Source organism: Pygocentrus nattereri, chromosome 29 (genome assembly GCF_015220715.1).
Source record: "Pygocentrus nattereri isolate fPygNat1 chromosome 29, fPygNat1.pri, whole genome shotgun sequence".
Taxonomy (NCBI): Eukaryota; Metazoa; Chordata; class Actinopteri; order Characiformes; family Serrasalmidae; genus Pygocentrus; species Pygocentrus nattereri.
The window spans coordinates 20,389,900-20,412,026 of record NC_051239.1 but is presented as its reverse complement, the minus strand read 5'-3'; the positions used below and the strand labels follow the sequence as shown (position 1 = coordinate 20,412,026).

Below are 22,127 nucleotides of genomic sequence, written 5' to 3'. Positions count from 1 at the left end.
TAATTTGAGGAAAAGATGTTGTGCATACCATCCTTTACATTTGCCCTGTTTTGACATTGCTTGATATTTTAACAAACAGTAAAAAAAAATGCAGACTCAAACCTGTTGATACCGAATGTACATCAAATGTAAGTGTAATTCATTCTGTAACTCTCAAAACAATAGCAACATTAAATACATGATTACATTAGAATAGTATAGTAGCAGCTCATGGATTCTGTAGGTTAAAGGACCGTTTGTTAGGGAGTGTGAACAACCTTTTAAACGTCTTAAGAACTGTCCATAATGTAAAGCCTCAACATGAGTTACATGTTTTTCTTAGAAATCTATAACCCAGCCAAGAACAATTTAGCAACCTTTATATTCAAGAGTGCATGCGTATACCCATAGACACTTTTGTAATTGTGTGTCATGTGTTTGCTCGTGTGTGGGTGTGTTTATGTCTTTGCTGCCACCCCCAACGCCGTTTCCCCTCATCATCATTGTGCGGCCTGAAGTGCTGCCTCTGCATTGTACAAGCAGCTGCTTTTCCACCGGCTGTGTGTGTAGAGAAAAGCCCACTTCTGCACCAACAATACACTGGCAGAGTGTGTAAAATCGCTCCATGAATGCATGCACACTCCCTCACCCAAAGGGTGTCCAGTCACACAATGAATACGCACACTGCCTTGGTCAAAGAGCTGGCTGAGGCCGTCGTGGCGCGGGGAGTGCGCTGTCTGTGTGTAACAATAAAGCAAAGGCAGCATATCTGATCAATACTAGTGCAAACACACACACACAGAGTCACATCCCTTGGGTTTACATGAGCAATGTGCTTCGGCCAGCTGGTGGGACATCACACAGTCCACAATGCTAAGCTGTGAAACAGCTAATTAACATGTGGATGGCATACACAGGGAGAAGTTGTGTGGTGATGCTATGCAGAATGTAAGATACAACATGTGAATGCTACAAACGTATCATTGCTGTCAGAACAAAGACTTTTCTGATGAAGGAAATACAAATTGTTCTTAATTTCTCTCTTCAGGCCTTTTTAGTGGTCATTACACTGGCGGAATGGACATCAACTCTGATATTTATAATAATATAATACAACTGCCCTGTAACTGATTTGAGTCAAACCAGGACACTGCTGGCTCTCTGTGAGAAGTTGTGGATCCGTGTTGAGATTCTAGCGAGCAATGAGGGGTGAAAGGAGAGGGCTGAAAACTCCCTGCTGTAAAATCAATCCACATCTTTTGGCAAAGATGGCCATCCTGAAATAAAAACGACAGCACAACTTCAGAGTTCTTGATATAAAAAATTATGTACACTGCCGCAATAAAAAATAGCATATAACCACAATTTTATCAATTTTAACAGACGGTTTTCAAATACACTTGTATAAATGTTGTCTTCCTTTTACGACAACAAAAAGGCATTCTGTTGAAAGGGCAGCATTAAGTAAAATAATGTAGATACAAATGCAGAAATATATGGTTTTGTATCAATAACGTATATATATAAATATATATATATATATATATATATATATAGAGAGAGAGAGAGAGAGAGAGAGATAGATAGATAGATAGATAGATAGATAGATAGATAGATAGATAGATAGATAGATAGATAGATAGATAGATAGATAGATGTGCATATTGCTATCATTTTTATTTATTTATTCATCGACATATTTACTTATTTTGGGTTGTAAGACAAGGAGATGTGCTGTGAATCAAATACAGTTGGATTTCATGCTATAACAATATTAGTCACATCAGACATACTGACATAAACGGATTTTTTATGACGAAAACTTTGCAGTCAAAGTCACTTATATTTAAATTGATTTGTTTACCTGCTTGTTTGTGTTAAGTGTGCTGTCACCAGACAAAAAAGTCATAATGTTGGCATTTTGTCTTTTTTCCCTTGTTTTTCTAAATGTATCATATCGCGGTGTGAAAATTATTACCATTAAAATTTTGTCCTTATACATATTGTAAACTTTCATTAAAGTTCTCAAAATCGAATTTAATCCCTAAAATACTTTCAAAATATATGTCTGTCTATCAAGCTACATGTTGAGCTTGGAAGTGGTATTACTGAAGTTATCTCTGTGAAAAGAAGAAAAACATTCTAAAAGCATTTTAACTCTCTCTAGAAACAGACCTTAATAGCACAGCACAGCAATTGCAGGAATCTTAGTACTAAATCCAGATACTATAATAACATGGATATAATAATATATGTAGAGATACCTGTTAAGTCAACATACTGATTCTTGTCAGTCTTTATCATAGAAACATTGCAACAAAATGTCTTTTATATTTTTTTCTACTTCCTGAGATGTACTAAAATTAATTCTTAAAAGTTTGTAAGAATTCAGTTCATTTGTTATAAGATTGAACACAGCCTGTGAGAAACAGCGAGAGAAACTGAGGGTATCCCATTCGTTCCACTGCCAAATCACTTGAGGCGAACTGCGTATTTGGATGCTTGGTGATGGCGCGCCTTGATTAGGCTGAGAGTAACATTAGATGGAACATATGCGGAAAAAAAATCCCCGCTGCTATGAAGATACCAGATCAAATACATTGCACATGTTTAGGCAAGCAGGTGAACGTTCATACAATTAATTCATTGTTCTTTTGGGTGTTTTTTTTTTTTTTTTTTTTGTCTCTTGCTTTTGTGTTTTATCATTCAGTGTCTAGACATCACTGCATGTTTGATTCTGTGCTCTACCACTAAGATGAAAAGACAATTATTTTGAATTATTTTGAGTCTTTCTAAGTACTTAGGATGTGCGTTTTTGTCTAAGTTATTATGGTGCAATGTCCAACTTGCATTTTAGATCATCAGTGTAGTTCAGTATTTGCCCCCTCATTGTGACAATTGTATGTCTATGAATATGAGAAAGCTTTGACGATTAATTTTGTCAGGTTTCAGGTTGCTTTTAGAGTCTGTATGAAACATTTTATGTTTAGGATTTTTCAGTATGATTATGAATATTTTAACGCTTTTTATTTAAAGCTGTCTTTTACTGACTTTTATCTTAATAGAGATTGGCAAATATTGAGACCAAACTCAAACATTTACTTTTATTTTTGCATTTTGTATCGTATTTTTGGCTCATGCTCTGTCTTCTTGTGTGTATGGGCAATAGATGGCTTTGTGGGCTGAAGTAGAGAGGTTCAGAGCTGATTGAAGGGGCGGTCTGTTGGTTTGGCACGTGCCCCGTCCCACGAGACATGTGATAGCCCTGCACCCCCGCCCTGTTCCCTCACCGGCCCGTGCCAGCAGGGGCTTTCGTACCGCCCTGCCTGTGCCAACCATGTGGCATCTTTCCACAAAGATCTCAACGCATGGCTTTTTTCAAAACAAAAGGTCATGACAAGCTGTAGAAGCATTGTTCTGCTTGGTTTCAAATAAACGGGACATGGTGATATGCCTTTTTTCTTCCATGTGTGGGGAATGAATTCTTAAATCTACAAAGTATTTACGTTACCGTTCTTTTTTAGTCCCATTTTGACTGTTACTGCACCATGAGGGTTTAATCAGCCAAAACATAAACCTCTATCATAGCCTGCACAGTCTTAACATTGCAGCTGACATCCAGTATTCAGTTCAATAAAGAGTAATGGAATTTTAAAGGAACATTTTTTCGAGTTAATCTCTGTCTGCTATATCCAGTCAATTACCACAAACGGTTTCACTGTAGCTGTAAAAAATAGAAAAAAAAAAGACTCATAATATAAATATTTTAGAAGCCAATGGAAAGGTGATGAAACAACTGCCCATCGGCTTCTATTACAAAAGTTCAAAGAAATTCTTATCTCTGGCGATACAGATGTGCAAGACAGTAAGATTAGGTCAAAAGACGCTGGTATATTCCTTTAAGATCATAAGCAATTACCAAATATTTGGTTATTTTCAGCATCTTGTTGTGCTGCCGAGAGCCTATAGCATTTTATAAGGGCCTTTGTCCATTGTGAACATTCTACCGCTGCACTGCTGTTTGCTACTCTCGCTCTCCATCTCTCACATACCAGAGAAGCTGAGGGCCATCTCCACATCTGACCCTGTTCTCTGGAGCCTGAAGATGGGCTTTCAAACCCGGCCAACTCCCTTACACTCCTGGAGTCTGACCAAGCAGCCCAAGCTTTCGAGAGACACAACCGCCCCCGCCCCCCCCGCCCCCCCTTTCATGAATCATGCATCGGTCACTTAAACCTTTTTTTTTTGACCGTCTCAATAGCCCAGCACCTGCTGCTTAAGAAATGTACAGATGTGAAGGATAATTCATCTATTTTTTGTGAGAATATGGTTTTGGCAGTAATAACTGCAGTGTATAGGTGGTCCACAATCAGAGTAGGGGAATGTACCTTCTGTGTGTGCGTTTGTGTGTGTGTGTGTGTGTGTGAGTAAGAGACAGAGAGAGACAGAGAGAGAGAGAGAGAGAGAGAGAGAGGGTCCCTGTCTCTTTCGTGCATTCCAGCATCGCTCTGCTCTCCCAGACTACCCCCCTCATTTTTTGCCATTGTTGCCATGGTGACATGCTCACATTTTGCACCAGGCCCTCACACTGCAGACATCTTTGTTTGGCTAGTGTAACTCCGTTGCACAATAAAAGACGCTTTTCAGCACAACACCTCCTAATCTGGGATTGAGCTCTTTGAAGGGAGCTGCTGATCACAAATTCAAATATAGTTGCCGTATGCTAATCTAGCTGGTAATCCCCAGCCTTTCAGTCCTAAAACATCCTGTGAACAAAAAAAGACTTGTTTGTTTTTCATTTTCTCTCTCAGACTCACAACCTTCAACCCCCCCCCCCCCCCCCCCCCCCCCCCCCCCCACCCCCCCCACCCCCCCCCACCCCCCCCGCCCCTTTTGTAGCATTCCTCCATGGCTTCTTCTTCAGTGGCTAGCCAAGAGGGAACATGACAGGGTGTTTTTTTTTTTAAACTTTGAAGAGTATGGCAGGTTTCATGTAAAATGTGCATTCCATTACAGAAAAGCCACAAATATTTCACATGCGAAGTGTCTTAAAACCCCACGTGTTTAACTGAGCAATGCATGGTCACATGTGAACACGTTTTCTTGTGATTATGTATTTTTTCATATTTTTCAACACTTTTTTGCGAAAAACAACATGAAGTGCACAAGAACAACGTATGAGAAAGAACGTGAGGTGTACAGAAACACTTTCACATGTGAAGTTCATGTTTTTTTTTTTTGTATGGGTTGCAAAAATCTGTAATTTCACGCATTTTGAAACTATCCAAAGTGCGAGAAATGAATACATCTTTTAAATGAAGTCTTAGTCTAACTGAATCACTGAAGAACGAAATATACACTGTAAAATAGAATTCATGTTTTGCCTATAAAAAGTGATTCTGTATTGTTTTTAACAGAATTCCCACTTCCTTACCTTAAAGAAGACCCTGATGATCTGCCTTTCTTTCCTCGTCTTGCTAGATCAAATGGTTGAAATATCAGCATAGTGCTATGGTTCAACCTCACCAGTGTTCCTGCTGCCGTGAAGGGTTCTTTAGAGTGATGTACCAGTAGAACTGCTTTTGGTCCCATGAAGAACCTTTTAATGGATAGTTCTTTAATGAGCCATTTTTGTAACTAAGATGTGCGAGTGTAAAAGAACCTTTACAGAAGGTTCCATACCAGTAAAAGGTGTAACCGTATGTCCGAGCCAAGAACCATTTAGACCCCTTTATCTGTTTCTTATTGAGACTATAGTCACCAGCTTTGTCAGATGCTAAATGACTGAAAGAGGCCTTCATGAACACTGATCTGTAACCCTGGAACAGCTGATCTTAGCCCCTATCTCCATCCATTGGCTCCTGGTCTCCCAGACACCGCCACGCTAATATGTGGCTGCTAGGTCTGGAATATCCGTCATAGGACAATGTGTGCTTTCCCCTCACTGTGGAGCAGAGCTACTTCTTTAGCTCATTCATCACAGCAGTGCTAATGCCAGCTTGAAAGCGCTGCCATGGCAACGAGGTTCTGCACAAAGCAATCTCTAACCAGCCTTTTTAAGAGCATTACTCAAGTTAAATTCTTTAAGCTTTTTTTTTTTTTAGTCCGTCCTGTTGAGAGTATCCTACATCCAGTATGCTGCATTTATTTTACTCTCATAATAGCAGAAGGCTTTTTTTTCTAGATGAACTTTCTAGAAATGAAAGGCTTGTAATATTGCTATATATATGAGCGTATATACTTGCTTGTCGTTATTTGATTCTCTTAAACTAAAAGAGATCAAAAAAGTGTTATATGAGGTAATGTGTGAGGTAGTCCTAGGAGGTCTGTTCCACTGTTCGCTCTGCTCTTTTCTTTTCCTTCTCTCTCTCTCTCTCTCTCTCTCTCTCTCTCTCTCTCTCTCTCTCTCTATCTATCTATCTATCTATCTATCTCTCTCTCTCTCTCTCTCTCTCTCTCTATCTATCTATCTCTCTCTCTCTCTCTCTCTCTCTCTCTCTCTCTCTCTCTCTCTCTCTCTCTCTCTCTCTCTCTCCTGCCCCATGAGCTGACATGGGCCTCTTCAGCAGCTCTTCATGAGGTCAAGAGAGTGGCTGTTGACTTTATAACTCTACCGAGCCTGCCGTTTCACAGCTAGCTACCGACTTTAAACAGGTCTATTAAATGGGCATTCACCACTTCTTAGCCAGACAGCGACAAGACAGCCAAGGAAGGGGGTCCACCAGTTTGGAATGCGCCTGTCAAGGTTGCTGAAATATACCTTGCTAAAGAGGGCTGCTATTGCAGAGCAGAAAGATGAGGATAAAGCTGACTTTTACAGCCACCTATTCTCTCTCCCTTTATTGTTTTCTTCTTAATAGTCATCTACAAAGTAAAGCTGCTGTTAAAGCTTACATTAAAGTTATTTGATGGAGTCACTACTGACTGTGAGTCTCATGAAAGGCACAGATAACAGGGAAAAACTGTAGTGGAAATAGACACAACCTTGCATTATCTTTACTCACCTCTTGCAGCAGAGTCAGTCAGATACACTCAGTCAGAATGCAAAAAGTTAACCATTTAGGCTGATTCTGTCATATCGATGTTCTTTATATGTTACAAAAGTGTCCCATTTACAAAACTGTTCTCCATTGACGCACCATCCATTAAAAAGACTGTACAATACCACCTTTTCCCCCCGATATCGATATTGGAACCTTCAGTATTGGTCGATAGATAATTGCTAAATTTTAAAATGAGCTATTTTTATTGAAGTGCTTCACTTAAGATGAGTGTCTAAAAGTAGGCTACCATGCTCAAACTACCAAACACTACAAGCCCACAGAGAGAAACAGCTATTGGCAATACATTACAAAATGTATGCAGTATTTCAGGATTTATTACAGGATTGAATCGGATTCAATCTTTCTCAGCATTGTCTGCTAATATTGACCTGATGCTGATAACTAGTATAATATTAATATCTAATGATTCTTCTTTTTGTAATGAGGTATGAACTAGATTTGGGCAATGACTTTTGCAGTGCAACATACACAGATGAACACATTTCATCTCTTTAAACCTCCAGGTTGACCTAACAGTTGTGGAGAAGTTTTGCCCTGCTAAAAATGTGAGGCAGTCTGTGGGGCGAGATTAGAAAGCAGCAGAGCAAACACACAACTCCGGCTTCATCTATGCATTGGTTAAGCTGCCTCTGCTTCAGACGCTCTTGATTTTTTTAAAAATCTAAATCTCTGTCGGATAAACCGATCCCCCACCTTAGCAAGCTAGCGTCCAAATAATGACAGGGTCATCCCTGCTAATTAAAACTTCAGTAAACACTCCTCCTCTTTCAAACATCACTAAAGACATGGAGGAAGGGCACACATACACAAACACACAGAAGCTTTTCTCCAGCCTCTCCTCTCTCTGTAATCCACTATCTATTCATCCAGGGTAAACTCCTCAAGATGGACAGGGTATGGTTGTGGGTGGAGAGGGGCAGGCTACTCCAGCCTCTGTATGGAGCTGAGGAATTTTTCATTAGTGAACAGCTGGGTCACAAGTGGCCCCAAAGCCATCTTAATATTGTGTAGGCCCACAGATTAGGCCCTGCTGAAAAGGAGCCAACGCGTGATGTTCTTCACCGGATCTCGCCTTTGCATATTTGCAGAGCCCTTTCTGAAGAACACCTGATATTACTGTTTGTTTTATTTCTTAGACGAAGGCCCTCCAGGGGTCAATAGTAATTATGAAGCCCCTCGCTCCAAATGTTGCTTTTTAACCACTTGAGTGCTGGAAGCCCCTTTTCATAGCAGGGAGTGCTTTTATTTTATTGCTCACATGATTGTTACATCACACACTAGCGAATGTGAAGGAAAATGATTTTTCAGTGATTTACGCTGCTCTAATGATGTCATTTGCCTAGTAAATGAGCTAACATGGATTATATGTTATAAGCTTTAAACAGTGTCTTGGTCATTAGTCTAATACTGTGTGTCTGATTGTCATTAGACTCGTCGTAAGCACCTCTGGGTATTTTATAATGTCCCGTTCAAGCAGGAATGTCTGCTCTAGCCTCCAGTTGTCAGCAAAAAGCAAAAAAAAAGTCTGTTTTGCCTCATTTAGATTGGCTTGGAAGGGTGAGCTCTAGAGTTATTAGCATTATAAAACAGGTAAAACTGTATTTCTGAGTTCTAAAGCTCTCTGAATGTCTTTTATTTCTTTCTTTGCTTTGTTTGTATTTCTCCATGTTGGTGCGTCCTTTTTGCTTTCATTTCTGTTTTTTAATGTTGTTGTGATGACCCCCCCTCCAATCTGTGTGTGACTCAGATGCTCTCTTATTTGCAGTACACATGTTGTAAAGATGTCTCATCTCCAGCAGGGCAACAGAGGAGATGGGCATTAACGCAAGGCTTGGGTTTCGGGGGTGATGAGAAGCAGAGCAGGCAGCAGAAAGCCGCCTATAACTCATGCTCCTCTGCCTCATTTACACAGCAGCACGCGCCACAGTGTTAGCATAAATGTGTCAGTGATTGAGTGATTCATATACGGCAGCCGTGCAGGAGATGCCAAGACAGGAAAATGTTAGAAAATGAAGGGAATGAAATGGTGTGAATTTGAAGGTTGGGGTTTAAAAGCCTTTTGTACATTGTGCCATATATATATATATATATATATATTTTTTTTTTTTTACTCCGTATTTCAAAGATTTGAAGGATCTACTGTAATTATTTACAGTCATTTTTTCACGCTCTCTACCTCATTACCACTTTTCAAAACAAGACATTTTGGATATTGCTGGATTTTATACAACTTTCTCAGAAATTATAGAATCATCTAAAGCTCATTCTGGATCTGACATGTCTTCATTTTTTGTTCTGCTTCCTGCTAATTATTATAAAGTCATGATGTTGCACAGGGCCAGCATCCTCAATTCATTGCCTGCATTTATTTGGAACCAAACTGGTTATATATTAATTGTACATGGAAAAAATGCTTTAGGTTGTTAATCATTCCTCTCTGGCTCTGGCATGAGATTCTCTGAGGACAGTCTTCTCACACAGCCGCTCTTTCTTTTTTGCACAGTCTCTCCTTCTATCATCTAGTCTGAGTGACATCACTGTCACTTGGTACATAGGAACTACTGTGCAGCATTGAGAGCACTCTCTGGAGAAGTGCAGCTGATCAAACACATTGTGTGTACCTGTCTGTCTGATCTGACCACTCAGCTGTGTGCTCAACCTCCAGCACGGGCCTCCCTGCAGCTCTTTTCATACTTCAGTGCTATCCATTCAGCTATCATCCTTGTATCTTAGTCTCTAAGCAGTGACCCTTTCCGTTCGGATGATTGTGGAGCATGTGTTTGTGCTGTTTGAGGGGTTTGTTGGGTGATTTATTACTGATACACTCTCTCATTTTAAATGCATGCTTCACATCACTTGGCGGAGTTGAACTCGAAGGACATTTTGCTCGTCTTTATAAAGAAGTTTTGGCTGAACTGCCTCAGGATAGTTTGATTTGTGTTCTCTAAGCCTGTCACTGTTGCACTTGGCTCTGTCGCTTGGAAAAGGTGTTGAAGTAGGTGCAAAGGCATGTTTGGACTATGATAATCAACTATATTTCATTCTTGTTTATGAACTATTATGGATGCTATCAGCTCAGTGGTGCAGAAAGTATACCGTTGCTCTGGGCTGTTTCTAAGATGTATGATTTAGGAAAATCAAACCATGCAACCACGTACAAAAAGCACATAGTTTTTAACATACTTTTAACATCACATGCTCAACTGCATGTTAGTGTATGAAACCAAGTCATTTACAGTATTGTGGAAAAGTCAGAGCCCGCCCTTTATATGATTAATTCCTAGTCAAAATGCCATTAAGTACAAGTTATTCATTTTTCAGCAAAAGAAGCCTCAAGAATGAAATATAATCTTTTTTTTTTCTGTATTTCTTGTGTCCACCCTTTGCCTTTTCACAGCTTCCATTTATTTCAGGAGACTTGCTTTCAGATTTCCAATTAAATCTGTAGGGAAGGCAACTTGGTTGTATTTTCCGCTTCTCACAGTACACATTCAATGATGTTGAGGTCTGGACTTTGGGGTGGCCAGCCCATTGGTCTAAAAACACCAGCAGCTTTGTTGGAATTGTTACCTGTTTTATTTTCTCAGTAAGGGCTTCTTGGCAGCTACGCAACGTTTAGACTTTAGTACTTTAGTTGTTTTTTCAGAGCGGAAGGACAGACAGAGACACGTGGATTTTTCCAGAGCCGAAGCGAAAGTGGGCCTTGATTTTCTCCTATCTCTCCCAGATGAAAGCTTGAAGTATTGTTTATGTGATGGTGGTGACAGTGTGGTGGTCTTGCATATTTCCAGGTTTTGTAGCTCTAATTTTGGTATGTTCCTTTGACTTCCCCCTTCCTTTTGCAATGTTACATCTCTGCAGAAATATCTCCTGAAAATGTATAACATGTATTCAATGGCAGTATTGACTGGACTGTATTTAAGGTGGTATATATTCTTTATTCACTTACACGAAAGTTCTTTTACAGTTGCTGTTCAATCAATCAAAAACATTTTTTAGCACAAAATGTGACAATACAGTCAATGTGCACATTTTTTCTCTTATTTGCTTTTAAAATCATTTACTTTCCTGCACAGTATGTATCCCATGTGGACCTATTCCAACTAGCTTCCCTGAGACTGAAGAACTTCCCAGGAGGTCACCTTTGCAATGATTGGCAGTGCACTTGTGTGGTCTTATGAAATAGAAATGCAGGTGTCACTTTCTACAGTCTAACAGCAATACATTATTATTGTGTAACTGACATATTTGACATTGCTAATACTGCAGAAAGTATTATGATATGCAATAAAAGACATCATTCATACCTAGACAATACCCATTGCATAAAATGCTGTTAAGTAATAAATTGCCTGGTGTCAAACAAATATGACTAAGTGTCCCTGTAGCAATGCAGCTGCTTGTATTAATACCTCAGAAGATTCTAAAGGTCTGAAGACAATGGCGTCAAAGAATGAGCAGACCTGCAGAGACAAAGACTTTGTTCTGAATCTATCATGGTGAAAAAGATGACTGGGGAGTTTTCTCCACAGAGATGATGACTCATGGAGGTTTAGATCACATTGTGCGAGCCACAAGGGACGAGCCATCATCTCACAATCTCAGGGAAGTTTGGACGTGTATAATTTGGTAGATATTTCTCCAGCACGTGCAGGGCGACATCATGAGGAATGAGCAGTGTCTGCTGAGACCTTTGCTTGGTGTTCCTCAAGAGAGAACACACGAACACGAGCCCAAAGATTGTTTTGACGGAGATGGCACCTCTGGGCTATTAGTGATGGTGCACATTCCTGTCTCTAATGTGTTTTACTTTTACCTGCTGGGAGTTTAATTAAAAAACAAAGTGCCTCAATTTAAAGCTCATTACTATGCTAATTTAGTAAAGAGGGGGAGGTGATTAAACTGCTCTTAGAGTTGACTTGAGCTTGCCCCGGGGACTGTGGAGAAGACATGGCAACTCTTTATTTGGTTTCATTAGTTCACACTGTAATCTCCAGCACACCAAAGAGAAATGCTGATACTAAGCATTAATAGAGGCTCATGTTCCTTATGGATTATTAAACAGAAGTTTTTGCTTTAATTAATATTGTATCCTTTTGCTTTAATGAAACAGCATTTTTTAGACTGTGGTTAAACTTTAAGGACTTTAGTTATGATAGACTGCATTTATAAGCTCCTCAGAATGGTTAGACCATTGGTATAGGTCATTCCTATTATTCGTGGTCCATGTTATGTCAAGATAAATGCATCTATCGACAGTCTTATTCACAGATAAACCTCCCTACACTGCAAATATGCATTGCCAACATTACACTGGTAATGAACTGCTCCTTACGGGTGACTATTTTGGTAAAATAGTCCAGAATTACTGATGAATATAAAAGAGTAATAGCAATTTTAGCAGTTAGTGGGACACAATATAATTTACAGAACTTGACAGAATCAAATATTGTACTGCATTTGCTAGGAGCAGGTCGTATGGGCCTCAAATGTTCACTTGAAATACAGTATCAGAACCTTAATTTCGAAAAGCTCCCTCAGCCAGTTCCATGAAAGCAACTTTATCATCTCACATGTTTCCCAGATCCATGCTGAAGCTGCAAATCAGCCCAAAATCTGCTCCCTCTTTCTCCACTCTGGCTCTGGAATCATCTCCCTTCTTAGATTGCCACCCCTCTGAATGGGTTGGTTTCCAGGAGACGGCCTGGCTGGGGCTCCATGTTCCTGCTGAGTGGGGGACGGAAAGGTCATGGAAGCCTTGTAGCCTGTAAATCAGTGACACTGGCCTTACCGGTAGCTTGGCCAGTTCCTTTTGCAGCATCCAACGGCCTCCCATGGACCTGGACTCCAAGACACCTTATTGCTCACTTTTTATGATTGACGTGCTCTGAGCTCATGAGCCGGAGGGCTGAGGGTGGGGGTAACTCAGCTGGAGAAGCCAAAGGGACTGTCTTCAAAGTGATCGTTTACAGCTGTTCTCATGGGTAATCCTTATCCTTCTCTGAGTCTTTCTGTCTTTCTTTCACTTTGATGAAGATGATGATTGTGGTGACATAAGAAGCCATTCTGCTCTAAATTGTTATGGGCCTTCCTCTCCCCCCCCATCCCTCACTTATGCGTGTTCAGCAGAAAGCAAGAGAGGAGAATAGGTGGGGTGAAGAGCATGTGTTTGCTAAATGTACGGCCATTATCCAGGCCTAGACTCCCCCATACCTCTTTCCCTCCTCCAGGCTCGTCTTTTATCTCCCCTGGGCCTGTGATCCTTATCACCGAGGCAGAGGCATTGAGAGGAAGGCCTTTCGTGGTGGGGAAATCATTGGCAACATGTGGTGAAAGCTTTAAGATGTTGTCACACTTTAAGTTGCTCATAATCTGTTCAAAGGGAAGCAACGCATACTCCTCTGAGCCAGGCTGCTTTTGTGGTTCGAAGGAAAAAAAGTGGGAGAGAAGCTGGAAGGTGAGGTCTGAGGCTTTGGCGAGATGGAGCGCTCACAGCTGTGGAGAGCTTAGCCTTTGACTCAAAAGCTGCTGATTTCTTCTTCCAGAAATATCTTCATCCAGCAGAGCCTGTCAAATGTTCTGTTTACCCCAGCGAACAATACTCTGTAGGGAAACATCCTACATCACAAAAAACGAGAACACCAAAACGCTTTTGATGCATTTGTGCTGATGAATTGCTGTTTCGAAATTTGTACGTTATCGTAATCTTAGATTTTTTCATTCTCTGAAATTTGCCTCCCATTTCAATTTCACAGATCTATGATGACCATAAATTAGCTATTTACTCAGGGATCCAAACACTTGTTGCTCAAAAATTCCACAAGAGTACATTCCTCTGGAGGGAAAAAAATGTGTAAGTCCCAGCACGGGTAAGCGCGAGCGTTTTGAGTTGATGAGCGATTGTGTGTGCGGCTGGGTGACTGGAAGCAGATAATGATCTCCCGGGTAGCTTTCCCGAAGTTATCTCTGGGGATTATCTCCGATTCTACTCATGGGTCTAGGAGGGCCTGAATCAATATTGGCGCTGTGCTGCCTGAATTGCATCTGTTGATCCAAATGCAAGAGTCTTATCTGCTAATCTGTGCGCTCAGGTGTTGGAAGGGGATCATACCACCCCAGAACAAACTAATGTACTGTCTTAGTTCATTTTTCCTCCCCCCTTTCCTCTCTGCATCCATCTATTCATTATTTCTCACTCTGGGTTTCATTTCAGTTTCGTTCTGTTTAACTTAGGTATTTTTTCCCAGACTCTTTCTGGACTAGTTGGTATACATCTTAACATCAGGCAGAGCTTCTTTTAAACCTTCAAACTTCTTCACACTTCCAAATCCCACTTACAAAAAAGATTCTTGAAGGGTTATATAGGGAATCTAAAGTGATTCTTCTGTGGTTCTTCATAGGGCCCTTTCTATTTAAGGGACTGCTATTTGGCCTCTGCAGTGCTCCTTAAATTCAAACCATAGGTACACTTTTCTTATAAAAATTTAATAATAATAATAATTGAAGAATGTACAATTCCAGCTCCTTTTTATACCTTGAGTTCAAACAGGCTAGAAGCATCCTGAGGTGAGAAACTGTAAGTCTTCTTTCGAATATGATCTTATGTTGTGTGTTCAGTAGCAGCGTGTGCCCTTATTGAGTTTGTAGAGAGGGGTAGTTTAAAAAGGCCCAGATGTGGGCCTGTGTCCGGCCCCACAGAACAGCAGCTCCACTGGAGTTCTCTCTTTCTTCTCTTCCTTCTGGCTTTCATCTCAAACCACAGGACAGAAATCCTCTCCAGACCATGGCGCGGCATCCAAGATGGCACTAACGTTGTTTATGTCATCATTTATGACATTTGTGTTACAGCCATGCTCATAGTAGCCACACTAACAGGGGGTCCGGGTTTGCTTTGCGTGGCTGCGCTCTATCACTAGCGTAGGCCCCGGGCTGTTAATCAGGTAATGTTACGGGGGATTGAGTGCGGCGACTCCCCCAGTTGGCCTTCGCCTGCTCACACTGTGGTGTTGTTTTAAAGAGCATTCTTTCGGCACTGAACTTGGAAAGGTATTAAAGTGGGATTAGGGGCTCCTCCACAATCCAGTGCTTGTGTCATTCAGTGGGCTGATCTCTCTCCCCCTCTGCTCTCTCTTTCTCTCCCTCTCTCTCTCTCTCTCTCTCCCTCTCTCAGTGTCTATATCTCTCTCCCTCTCTCTCTCTCTCTCAGTGGCCCCCTGCCTCTGCCCTGTTTGATTGTGGCTAGCAGTGGGAGTTGAAGTGACTGTGCCTTTCAAAAGGAGAAAAAAAGGGTAGGGTTAAATCCCTACTTCACTGCTCCCTGCTAATTCCCCTTGTTCCTCCAAGAAGGATTTACTTCTGCTGCCAGCCTTGTGAAAGGCTTTCTCTGCCCATCCGAAAAGTTAGCCGTCGCCTTCCTGCCGGGGTGTGGTTGCTATAGCAGGGGCGTCATGCGTGGCTATTCCATCTGAAGTCCTGCTGAGAACGTGGAGCGGGAGGGGGGCAAGGACAGCCAAAAAAGTCCGGATTAGATTCCCGGACAAAGCCGGGACAGGAAGATTCCAGAAGGAACGAATGGGAATTACAGCAGCAAAAATAATGCAAGGTGACAGAGAGGGGAAATAGAAAAATAATGGCTTACAAGATTAGAGCGAGAGGGGAAGAATAGAGAAGAAGGAGAAAAGAAAAGGATGAAAAAGAATGTTTTCATTTGGATGAGAAGGATCCTGAGAGCACAGAGCGGAGAGGTGAACGGGTGAATCCAGGAAGTGTCGCGACAGCTCAAAAGGGTCATTTCCTGTCGTCCCTTGCTTTTTCAAGCTTGATCTCTCAGGCGATGATTCCCATCATTGAATAAACATTTGATTTGGACCTGCGGACTGGATCATGACAGATTTATCACCTCTAAGTCTGACAAGTCCAACATGTAATAGGCTAATCGAGCCAGCTTGGGTTATGAATACTCCATTTGAGATCAAAAAGAGGGATGGACATTTTGGACGCTGTTTCAATATGTGATTGATGTACAATTGGGGGCCGAAATCATAAAGTAATCTTTGCTGTGACCACCCCATTTTTTTATATGTCTCAGATGCTTTAAATGATGACATTGGGCTTTTTGGTCATCGGTCATCAATTATTTGCAGGCCTGATCAATTGCGGCTCAAAATATGACTGGAAGAGGGAAAATGTCATTGCAAATTGAAGAATTGAGTGATTGTGGTAAAAAAACGTTGGAGCAATTGGGAGTAACCACCAAACCAACCAAAACACATCACTTCAAAAAAGCTCTCCAGGCTAAATTAAAGGGACTCTCTCTCTCTCTCTCTCTCTCTCTCTCTCTCTCTCTGTCTCTCTCTCTCTCTCTCTCTCTCTCTCTCTCTCTCACTCTCACACTCTCTCTCTCTCTCTCTCTCTCTCTCTCTTTCTCTCTCTCTCTCTCTCTCTCTCTCTTTCTCTCTCTCTCTCTCTCTCTCTCTCTCTCTTTCTCTCTCTCTCTCTCTTTCTCTCTCTCTCTCTTTCTCTCTCTCTCTCTCTCTTTCTCTCTCTCTCTCTCTCTCTCTCTCTCTCTCTCTCTTTCTCTCTCTCTCTCTCTCTCTCTCTCTCTCTCTTTCTCTCTCTCTCTCTCTCTCTCTCTCTTTCTCTCTCTCTCTCTCTCTCTCTCTCTCTCTCTCTCTCTCTCTCTGTCTCTCTCTCTCTCTCTTTCTCTCTCTCTTTCTCTCTCTCTCTCTCTCTCTCTCTCTTTCTCTCTCTCTCTCTCTCTCTCTCTCTCAGACAGAAATGTGCTTACTCGCTCATTTCAGTATTCACAGCCAGGTAGCCCAATATTTTGTGAACTGATCTGAATTGTTGACATGCCAAGGTTTTTGATTTTCTCTTAAGGGATTAACATTTTTCCATTGTCAAAAAGTAATCTCCTAAGCTTCTTAATGTTTTGTAATAAATTAAAGATTATCGGCTTTCATTAAGCCTGACAATGCCAATATTCATATTGTTGTCTTGATAAGCTGAAGCAGCAGCCAAAGACGTGTAGTCAGAGAACTTTGTTTTGCATAGAGTTTATGAGACATATCATTCTAAGGTTTGATCAGAAAATGAAAACACCAAAAAGAGGACTCTTTAGTGTATTAAGCACATTTAAGTACATTTAACATAAATAAAGCTGTCACAACAAACAAGGCTTTTTTGTCTTTAAAGAATGTATTTCCCATGACCAATTACCTCGAGTGATGGGTCAAAGGCAAATTTGATGAGTACATTTGATAGCCACAATGAAAATACACCAGCTATCCTTTTCCAAACATCAATACAGCTGCCCACCAAACTGGGGTGCCCCATGTATAGGTTACATCAGTATCCCAATCTGTATTTTACAAAGCCATTATCATCACAAAGGCTGCCACGGCTGCCCCATGGCCTCATATTTACCCATATTCATCACTGTCGGCCAACCCTGTCCAGTTTCAGCAGATGATGGTGATAGGCATTCTCTCTCTCACTCTCTCTCTCTCTCTCTCTCTCTCTCTCTCTCTCTCTCTCTCTGTCTCTCTCTCTCTCTCGTAGTGCACAATGCCATCAATGTAGAGCATAGATATAGACAAGCACTAGAGCAGCTGTCCCACCGACCCGAGCAAACAAAAGAGCCGACTCTAATAAATCAGCTCTGATGGGTTGGACAGTATCGCACTTGCTCGCTCCATATTCCTCCTTTCTTTAGCAGGGGGCTCTGGCTGCACGTCTGCAGACTAGGCACAGCGATGGCCCTATCTCAGGTTTGAATGAAACAAAAAGATGTTATCCACAGCCCTTTTGGAGGAAATGAAGACTACGGAGGTGGCTAGGTTTTTGCGAACATTAGCAGGCATCCATTGTGACTTGCTTTGTTTCTGTTCTGGAGGCCGAGTTCACAGAAGAGAGAGATTATTGTTACCTAGCAATAGAAAATAGGTTTTCTAGAGCGGTCATGGAAGTGACATCAATGTGGGGCTTTTGAGAAAAAGTGGTTATTGAACGTTTTGTGCATTTTTAATTAATGCTTATAATATGGCCTGCTTGTTGATCCATGACTAATTTCAATCTTGTGATATTCAACCAACCTGTCTAAAGTAATGGAAGAAAAACTATACGCTCATAAAAGGTAAAATGGTTGTTGCAGTCTGTTGTGTGTTTTGGGCTATTAACGTCCTGTTTGTTGGTCAGGGATTGAGCTCATCTCAGCCAGCTCAGCCAACATATTAAAAGAAAAGAATGAAAAAGTGTATGCTAATGAGAATATCACTGCTGTTGAACAAAACCTCTCCATTTCTCAGGTTTTGACATAATTTGCAAAAGCCTTACAATTGTAATTGTAATTTCAAGATGAATGGCTCAAAACTTAATGGCTCAGAAAAAAAAGTCTGGTTCCATTGACTAACATTAAAAGTAAAGTATGTTTTTTCCTTCTCCTGTGAAGTTAGTGAAGTTATCATTTTGGAGATGCAAGATTTTGTTCTGACAGCAGTAATGTGCTAATATTTTTGGGGCTAAACTAGTTTGAAATAAAGTGGTCACTGGAGTGTGTTGACTTCAGCTTCGCCACACTCAGCCAATACATCTAAAGAAATGAATGAAGACTATGTACTAATAAAATTCTAATACTTGAAGCAGATTGTGGTAAACACCAAATATCACTTCAGCCTTAAGAAATGACTTCCCTTTTCAGCGACATTGTCCCAGTGGCGGTGAGGCCTGTCTAATCACTGCACCAAATGTGGTAAAGCCAGTGGCCCTTGGTGCTGATTGAGGTTTGCTGGTGCGTTTGGCCTGGGCGGCGAGATTGCATTTCCTCTGATTGGGCTCTGCTGAGGCGTTGAGGGGTTATCCAGGGTGCTTTAACAGATGAGCCGCTATCAAAGGAGATCACCCAGGGGCTAAGCCACACACCCCCTGCCCCCTTAATCACGGCACCATGATAGACAACCACACATAGAGACATTCCTCAACACTGCAAACTTAACACAGGCTTTTTTGCTATTTCTTCTGGTGCCATGTTACAAAATTTGCATTAAGCAGGAATAATTGTTAATGCCAAGACTTACTGTTCAGTAAATACTAGCAATTGCCGTTAACTACGATACACCAATATACAAGTTATGTATTTTTGAAAGTGTGGATCCACAGAGAGGTCCTTGAGAAGGAAGGAAGAATCAGGAATAGAAGCATATCATGTTAACCATAACCACTAGTGATCTAGCCTCTTACCCCAGCTTCTTTCCTTCTTTCTTTCTTTCTTTCTTTCTTTCTTTCTTTCTTTCTTTTCAGGTTATTTGCCACTAAATGCAGTGGATGCCTGGAGAAGATCGCACCCACAGAGTTTGTGATGCGAGCGCTGGAGTATGTGTACCACCTGAATTGCTTCTGCTGCTGTGTGTGTGACCGGCAGCTGCGCAAAGGTGACGAGTTTGTGCTGAAGGATGGTCAGCTGCTGTGTAAGAGCGACTATGAGAAGGAGAAAGACCTGCTTGGCTCTGTCAGTCCAGATGACTCTGAGTCAGGTAAAACTGCAAAGCTGGACAGAAAGTGCTGTGGACAATTAAAATGCATATTTTACAGTGCCCATCACAAAGCTTGTGCATATGATACACCCTCATTTAATGAGTACAGTTGAGCCGTATGGCTCTGATAATGATTATATTCAATGCATATATCAACCATTATTTGATTAATCAGCTAATTGAACAAATATGCAGTTTCCTCTTACAAGCAATCAACCTTTTCAATTAATTGACTAATTGAGGCATCATGCCATCACCCCGTGTCCTCTCACAATCAATTAATCTATTTACTATAATATGGTTAATTAACTAAGTGAGCCTTTATGCCTTCTGTTTTTTCCTCTCACAGTCAGGTAATCGATTTACTGTAATTCAGTTAATCACATAATCGAGCCATTATGTTTTCTGTGGTTTCCTGTTATAGTCAATATATAATCAATCTGTTCAATATAATTCGATGAATAGTCTCACTGAGCAATTGTGCCTTCTGTGGTTTTCCCATATAGTCGATTAATCTATTGACTATGAGTTAAATAGTAATTTAACAGAGCCATTATGTCTTCTGTGGTTCCCTCTTATAGTCAATTAATCTATTAACAAGAATTTGATTAATTGTCTAACTAAGCGACTTTTGTCTTCTGTGGTTTTCTCTCATAGTTGATTAATCTATTGATTCTAATTCAGTTAATTGACTAATCAAGATATAATCTGTGGTTTCCTCTTACTATAAAGCCATATCTTTTTTTATTTTGTGTATTGCAATCTGTCAGAATGACATTATATGCATGTTATAGAGTAATTTACAGTGCTTTTGTTTTGAAGCAAATACCGTGTCAATGCATCAACATTTTTCCACAGTTGACATCATTGGTTTTAATCAACTTTGTCAAACAATTGTTGCAGCCCTAACAAGCAGATATACAGTAATTGAGCAGGATCGGATTGTCTGGCACTCATATTTACAGTGGGGGAAGCATAGCTATGACAGAGAGAAGCCACAGCATATTGATGGCGTGGTGTGGGCGGCCAAGGCTGCTGGAAAAAATTAGAGCAGTGGATCCATGTGAGTGACAGAGGGGATTTGGGGCCTATTCAGCGGCAGACCTATGCTTCTTATCGGCCCTCTGCCTCTCCCCCAGCCTCGCTTCACTATAATGAGACATCTTGCCCTGCCTCATTCCCTCTCCCTCTCCATATGGCTCTCATTTCAGCACAAACACTTAAACGTCAAGAAATTTGTCGAACGCATCGGAAAACCTGCGTCGACTTTTTGGGATATTTGTTCCACTTCCGTGCTTCATTCAGGCCAGGTCAGGGCTGAAGAGAGAGGGCTTTTTTTTTGTGAACGGGTCCCAAAGGGAGGTTATGTGCAGTCACAGCAAACTGCTGTAAAGCAGTAAAGAATGCAAGTGTATTAGAGCACTGCACACTGGCAAAGAGAACGCGGATAGGACAATGAAGATAGAACACATTTGCATCTCCCAGTGATCCTTTTAAAGGGCCAAAGCATTTGCTAGCCTAATTGACACTCGCCTGCTGATGCTGCAGAGGCCGCATGCACCAAATTGCAGCAGCCCTTCATTTTAGGAAAGTGTCGCTCAGGGATCGTAGCCATTACTTGGGTTTTTAACTTTTGAACCGTGCCATGTCATGGAGCTTGGCCCGTTTTCTAATTACAATTATTATTCTATCAAACATAAGCTGATTTGGCTTATTAGATGAAACCTCCATCCGCTGAACAATAAAGCCAATCCCCCGCTTGGCTATTATAATTACAGTAGGAGAGCCAGGAGCCATTTCGTTTAGATGGCACATTAGTACGACCTACTGAGAGAGATTACCATGACACAGGAAGGGTTTGATTGACCGCCCGAGGATCGCACATATTATCATAGTCTAATTGAGACACTGTGATGAGTTCATATGATAAAAGAACATCATAAGAATTTTGGTTCAAAAAGTCATAATGTGGACAGGGATATTGGATATCTGATCTCATACTGGGACAAAGATTTTATCACCTGGTGAAGGGTTTGACTTTTAAAGAGTTTAACTTTCATCCCAAGCCAGTTGAATAGAGGTCTTCTTAAATACCAGTACATCCCTATTCTCAGTTTTTTATTACCAGACAAATTGACCTTTTGTTTCTTCCACTGTTTTGTTGTTACAAGCCTGCTGTGTGCATGGACATAGGTATGACAAAGTCACCTACAGACTTTGTGGTTTTCGTATCAATTTCGCCGCTTTTCCCACATATCTAGACTTAATTTCCCATATGTGCACAAGTCCCAAATTCATATTCTCCCTACAATATAGCATCCGTTATGTGTAGGATTCTTATCAAAGATTTATTCAGTGCAAAACAGCCAAAGCCATGTGCTATTAATTATAAATGACACAATGTCCAGTCCAGTGACAGATGTACATACTTCATAGTGCTTTGTAAACCGGGGCTACAGCCTTGTAGTGGATGTGGCCTATTCTTTCAGTAATAAATTGATAACAAAAGTATTAAAACCACATGTGTCTCTTTTCATTACGGATTCACTGTGTC

The 22,127-nt window shown here is 41.0% G+C and overlaps 1 protein-coding gene across 5 annotated transcripts in view; it reads left to right on the top strand.

The window, feature by feature from the left end:
- The window catches only part of lmx1bb (LIM homeobox transcription factor 1, beta b), a 70,867-nt gene that overhangs the window by 41,365 nt on the left and 7,375 nt on the right, over positions 1 to 22,127 (top strand). For all 5 annotated transcript variants that reach the window (XM_017709485.2, XM_017709488.2, XM_037536070.1 and 2 more), the window contains one exon: positions 19,341 to 19,573. In XM_017709485.2, coding sequence (XP_017564974.2) covers positions 19,341 to 19,573 — 233 coding nt within the window. The remainder of the gene's footprint in view (positions 1 to 19,340; positions 19,574 to 22,127) is intronic.